Consider the following 6,439-nt stretch of genomic DNA (forward strand, 5'->3'; position numbering starts at 1 on the left):
ATTACAGCTCATCTGCAGAGTATAAAGATCAGCTCCCCAGGCAGAAAGGGCTGCTTTGGTGTTTGGACAGGGTTGTTGTGCAGATGAAACAAGAGACAAAAGATCCTTCACAATAGCATCCAGTTTCGTCTGTACAACACCCCTGTGCAGTAGTCCTGAAATCTGCAGAGTTGCGCAGAAGAAATACACATGGCTTGGCTGTTTCTTCCCTCCAGCAGTGAGGATGGCGAGAGCAGTATTTTAAGTGAGAAGGGGCTTTTCTGTCAGTCACTTGTTTTGCAGAAGGGCAAAGCTTCCCCCCCCCCAAAAAAAGGAATGCCCATGTTGCTCTCAGAAACGTCTCCCTCCCCTCAGTTAGGGGCTGTCAGAGGCTCCTTCACAGCAGTCCTGAAGGGGGGGGGGAGTTAGCTGCCTTCTCTCTCTCCCGCTCTCTGACACACAGACACAAAGACTGGCAGCGAAGGGGGGGAGGGCAGTAGGGGTGTTGCTCCCCCCCCCTCTCTCTCACACACACACACACAGAGCCATGCTGATGCAGGCATGTCCTTCGTGCCCCCTCTCCCCCCCCCAAGGGCTTAAGACCCCTGAGTCTTGGCCGGGCTGGGGCAGGCAGGTGCCTCTGGCTGCTGTCCCTGGGAGGCTCCCAGAAGCCCACCTCCATCCCCAGCAAAGTCCAACAGTGAAATGAAGGTAAGTGGCATTGCCAGGTTTGTTGGGGGCGGGCCTGAGTGGGGCTGGCCAATCAGAGTGCGCACAGCAAGCTGTACATGTTCTGATTGGCCTCCGGGGACAGGAAGTAAAGTCTGGACAGCCCAGACAGGCCCCGGACAGTGTCCGCCCAGGAGGCTGTTTCTCAAATATGAGAGAAGCAAAGTGGAGAAGTGCTTAGGAGTGCGGACTTCTAATCTGGCGAGCCGGGTTTGATTCCCTGCTCCCCCACATGCAGCCATCTGGGTGACCTTGGGCTTGCCATGGCATTGAGAAAACTGCTCTGACCAGGCAGTGATATCAGGGCTCTCTCAGCCTCACCCACCTCACAGGGTGTCTGTTGTGGGGAGAGGAAAGGGAAGGCGAATGTAAGCCACTTTGAGCCTCCTTTGGGTAGAGAAAAGCGGCATATAAGATCCAACTCTTCTTCCTCCTCAGTAATCTCAGGGCTCTCTCAGCCTCCCCTCCCTCACAGGGTGTCTGTTGTGGGGAGAGGAAGGGAAGGCGACTGTAAGCTGCTTTGAGCCTCCTTTGGGTAGAGAAAAGCGGCATATAAGATCCAACTCTTCTTCCTCCTCAGTAATCTCAGGGCTCTCTCAGCCTCCCCTCCCTCGCAGGGTGTCTGTGGTGGGGAGAGGAAAGGGAAGGCGACTGTAAGCCGCTTTGAGCCTCCTTTGGATAGAGAAAAGTGGCACATAAGAACCAGCTCTTCTTCTTCTTCTTCTTCTTCTTCTTCATTCTGGATTCCCTTTCAGCCGCTCGGTCGCTGCATGTAGGCCTCGTCCTGTGAAGAGCTCCCTTCCTCTTCCCGTTCCCTGCCAGGGGAGGCCTGCAGATGGGCCTTGTGGCTTTCCTTTTAAGCTCTCCTCTCTGTTGCTTGAGGGGAAAGGCTTGCAAGCCTGCTGGGGGGGGGGCAGGCTCTCTCACCCCCCCCCCTTGAGTCGTGTTTGTTCTCTTTAATTTCACAAAGGCTCCCACCTGTACCTCCCCCTCCCATGTCACTATTTCCCCCAGTGATCCACGTGTAGCAATATTTCATTAGACTCATCCCACCTCTAACCCCCCCTCCCTAAAAATTTACATGATGGAAAAAGTAAGCAATGGGAAGGGGGGGGGGGAGATGGCCGAAGAGTGGGAGGAGCAGCCTCAGTGTGGGTGTTGGACTGGCCTCCCGGGGGCAGGAGAAGGCCAGGAGAAGGGGAAATCCACCACAAACCCCTCTCATCCCCCCTGGGGAAGCAGCAGGCAGGAAGCAGAATGAGCGCTGAAAGGAAGAAAATCTATGCAAAACGAGGAAGGAAGCCCTGCACGGTGAAAGTCAGGGGAAGCATCCGGGCAGAAGAGGTATAAGGCTACTGGTTGGATGGAAGATCTCTGGTCAGACTTTCGGTTCATTTTTGCAGCTGTTGCTTAAGAACAGAAGAGCCATCATGTTGGGTCAAATCAAAATTATTCCAGTCCATTAGCCCATTTTCCAACAGGGTGTCCCCAGAATGCCACAGGCAGAACTCTCCCCCCCCCCACATACTTCCTAGCCCCCCCTCCCCACCACCTGAAGGGTTCTGCCTTTGACTCCGGAGGCCCATCCAGCTACTGTGGCCAACTTACTTTCCATCCTTTTACCGCAGGACCTTTACCCCATCTTGTGGCAAGTAGTTCCACAAGTTTGCCCCAGAGGAGAAAAACTGAGGTGCCTACCTGTCCCCAGGGGGTTAGAAATCGCTCCATGGGGCAGTTTTCATAGAGAAGATGATAACCTGCTTCCATTAGATTTGTAAACCTTCCCACAGCTAAAATATAAGTAAAAATCAAAATATTAGAAATCTCGTTATGGATCTTTGACTCTAAATTGGGTCCTCCAACTTTATGGTTAAAAAGCAAACAAGTTTTTCACAGGATTGGTCTTTTGTTTGGTGAACTTTGCAGACCCAGGAAGAAGAACTGTTTGGAAACAATGAAGAGAGTCCGGCATTCAAGAACTTTTTGAGTTTATTGGGAGAGACCGTAACACTCCAGGATTTCAAGGGGTAGGTTAAAGGAAGGAAGGAAGGCTGCATGCTCATATTTTCCTTGCAGGTAGAAGCACGCGTGACCCTTGGGGAATGTTGATCCGGTCATGTGAGACAGCATTTCAAGGTTGTTTTTTGGAGTGTTTATTGATGCACCTGGGCACAATAGCAAAAAAGATACAAATGGCTGAAGAAACTGAAAGAGGTAACACATTGGACATGCTCCCCCAGAGTTAATTTTAGAAATTCTCCGGCTTAAACTTGGGCTAGTGAGGTGTGTGGAATGCAGAACAGAGAGATGGAAAACAAATGGTAAACTATCTGGCCAGAACTTAATCTGAACGAGGGCTGTACGTAACTGTCTCTTCCTAGCTATGTATGAGCCTCTTGTGGCACAGAGTGGTAAGGCAGCAGAAAAGCAGTCTGAAGCTGTTTGCCCATGAGGCTGGGAGTTCGATCCCAGCAGCCGGCTCAAGGTTGACTCAGCCTTCCATCCTTCCGAGGTGGGTAAAATGAGTACCCAGCTTGCTGGGGGGTAAACGGTAATGACTGGGGAAGGGAATGGCAAACTACCCCGTATTGAGTCTGCCATGAAAACGCTGGAGGGCGTCACCCCAAGGGTCAGACATGACTCGGTGCTTGCACAGGGGATACCTTTACCTTTACCTATTAAGAGCCTCTTGTGGCGCAGAGTGGTAAGGCAGCAGAAAAGCAGTCTGAAGCTGTCTACCCATGAGGCTGGGAGTTCAATCCCAGCAGCCGGCTCAAGGTTGACTCAGCCTTCCATCCTTCCGAGGTCAGTGAAATGAGTACCCAGCTTGCTGGGGGGTAAATGGTAATGACTGGGGAAGGCACTGGCAAACTACCCCGTATTGAGTCTGCCAAGAAAACGCTAGAGGGCGTCACCCCAAGGGTCAGACATGACTCGGTGCTTGCACAGGGGATACCTTTACCTTTACCTTTAGCTATGTATGCAGCTCAGGCTAAGTGTGGGGCTATGGTGAGAGTGTTGGGTTAGGAGCTGGGAGGGCCTGGGTTCAAGTCCTCGCTCAGCCATGAAGATCGATGGGTCAGGATGTTATGCTCCTTACAGGATTCATATTAGCTTATTTAGCTTGTTAGCCTTTCTGGGGCCTGTTAGGTTATCTAGCCTGTTTACCATGTTTTATTGGCTCAGTGTTCTGACCAGCTCTCCCCGCATTCACACCTCCCCCCCCCCCCATCCTGTTCCTCTCACTTCTCCCCCATCCCTCTCCGTTCCCCTCCGGAAGGCAACCTTGGGATCTCCCTACCTGGTTGTTGTGACTGCTTGAAGTCTTCCCGCATTGCACGGGTTCTTGGGGGTGGGGGGGGGCAGGGCGAGGGGTTATATGCTGAGTCTTTGCCTCAGTTTCAACAAAGTATTGCGTCAAGTCAAAGTTTTGCTTTCCTGAGTAATTGAAGATCCTCACAGGTGACGGTGGGTAGTCACTGGATGGCACCCTTCCTGAGCCTGAAGGAAACCCTTCCCTCCTATGGCGCTCTCCGCCCTCTTGAGGCAGGAGGGAGACTTCCGACAGGGCTGTTTGGGGTGGCTGGGGAGGGGTCTCTCACGCATCCAGCCTTGCTTGCCATGCAGGACTTAAGAGGGATCAGAGAGCTGTATTTGATGTCCTGAACTCACGGGAGGAAGGGTGGGAGTTGGGACTCTTAAAAAAAAAAAGCTAATGTATTTAAATTTGGGGGGGGGGGAGAAACTTGACCAGAGTATTAAGTGCGGTGAACAGTTATTTCCGTCCCCGCATTTCTCTCCCCGTGCCCCGAGTGCCAAGATGGCAGCACCAGCTCAGTCTCCTGGGGAGAGTCCGAGGGGGAAAGGCCTGGGGAGGGTTCCAAGACGGACAGACACCAATTCCTCCTGTGTGGATGTGACGCCTCTTCCCTAAATGTTCAGTCCCCGTGTCAGACTGTCTTCCCACTAAGTCATACAGAACCGTGCGAACTATCTCTTTTGAACCTGCTTTAGCTTCCGAGGCGGTCTGGATGTCTCCCATGGCCAGACCGGGGTGGAGTCCGTGTACACCGTGTTCCGGGACAGAGAGATCATGTTTCACGTCTCCACCAAGCTCCCGTTCACTGAGGGAGATGCCCAGCAGGTAACAGAGTCGGTGGTCTGGGAGGGGATTGGCGTGTAACAGCCGAGCCATCGATGAGTTTTCTTTTACGAAGCAGGCCTGGTGGCTCAGTGGCAGATGGTGCAGATGGGGGGCCCTGGGAGCTACAGCAAGGGAAGTCATTACCCCCCCCCACACACACACACACAAACACACACACTGGCTAAACCTCTTTTGGAATATCCTGACCAGTTCTGGCCATCGCGTTTCAAGAACTTATTTTATTGCTTTAAATTTGGGCCCGTGGCAGGTGGTGCATCCAGGTGCTCCTGGTGTGGCTGCCAGGGACAGTGGAGCCAAGACTGAGGAAGAAGCCAGGAGGGAGCTTGAGGGCGATAAACATGGCAGGGCTGCCCTCATTCGTTCTTGTCAACTGTCCCAGGGGTCTGTGCCTTCATCAATGTAGGCAAAGGGTTAAAATCCAGTCAGAGCAAGAGATCAAGACAGCCCCACCTGAGAAAGGACGTTTGCATACCTGAAACGCTATAAGTGGGCTTCACTGATAACTGACGTGTTGATGAAGTGCACAGCAGAAGTGTGGTGGTTGTGCGGCGCCTGGCATCTGTTCCCCCCATCCTTCCCTTTCGGCTAAAGCATCTCCTGGAAGCATTTTAGTCCCATGCAAACCTTCATGTCCGGGAGGTGCTGTCATCCTGCCTTCCCCTCAATACACCTTGAGAGATTTCGTGCTCTGTTAAAGTACTCACATTTGGGCCATAGTGGCTCTGAGGGAATTCAGGGCATTCATTCTTGTGAACCCTCCATCATTTCCACTTCATTCCTTTCCAAGTGACGTTCGTTCGTTCATTCCTATAAACTTTCACTGGCCTTCGTACTTCCATAAGAACATGTCCTGCATCCTTGCCCGGGTTTTCGACGGACTGCCGTTCGTTCTCAGGGACTGTTTTCCCTTCTCCTGCCTTTGCAGCTCCAGCGGAAGAGGCACATTGGCAATGACATTGTGGCAATTATATTCCAAGAAGAAAATACTCCCTTCGTTCCAGACACGATTGCATCCAATTTTCTACATGCCTATATTGTTGTCCAGGTGGAAAACTCTGAGACAGACAATCCGTCCTACAAAGTAAGAGGAACAGGGAGGTGTGTGTGTGTGTGTGTGTTGTGTGCACATGGGTGTTGGAGCTGACAAACAACTTCTTTGGGACTGACAAAAATGTATCTTTTTGGCCAGAGAGAAAGATCTTCTGCTCAGTTTCTCCTAAATAGTCAGTTACTTATTCTCTGAGAGGCAGCTGCGTTTCGTGGGCTGTGGGGGCAGCGGCTGGCTTATTCCAGCCTGTCTCAGTGTTTTTACCGTTAAGAAACCCCTGAAACATCCTTCAGGCTTTGAGAAACCCCCAAAGTGGCATGATCATGCAGAATAGGGTTGGGAAGCAGAGTTGGGGACTCACCCACTCAGAGCCCCTCCCCTCCCCGCACCCTCCATGCCAGTCACTGGCCATGGGGGGGGGGGTGGGATCAACATGACCTTATATGGTCATATCACCTGATAAATGTTAAAAAAATTTAAAAACATGTAAAATATTAATTAACTACCACCCATTCATG

The 6,439-nt window shown here is 51.9% G+C and overlaps 1 protein-coding gene across 15 annotated transcripts in view; it reads left to right on the forward strand.

The window, feature by feature from the left end:
• The window catches only part of RAP1GAP2 (RAP1 GTPase activating protein 2), a 189,445-nt gene that overhangs the window by 139,856 nt on the left and 43,150 nt on the right, over nt 1-6,439 (forward strand). For all 15 annotated transcript variants that reach the window (XM_077312245.1, XM_077312246.1, XM_077312248.1 and 12 more), the window contains 3 exons: nt 2,635-2,735; nt 4,723-4,852; nt 5,799-5,954. In XM_077312245.1, coding sequence (XP_077168360.1) covers nt 2,635-2,735; nt 4,723-4,852; nt 5,799-5,954 — 387 coding nt within the window. The remainder of the gene's footprint in view (nt 1-2,634; nt 2,736-4,722; nt 4,853-5,798; nt 5,955-6,439) is intronic.

Source organism: Paroedura picta, chromosome 15, assembly GCF_049243985.1.
Source record: "Paroedura picta isolate Pp20150507F chromosome 15, Ppicta_v3.0, whole genome shotgun sequence".
NCBI classification, from domain to species: domain Eukaryota; kingdom Metazoa; phylum Chordata; class Lepidosauria; order Squamata; family Gekkonidae; genus Paroedura; species Paroedura picta.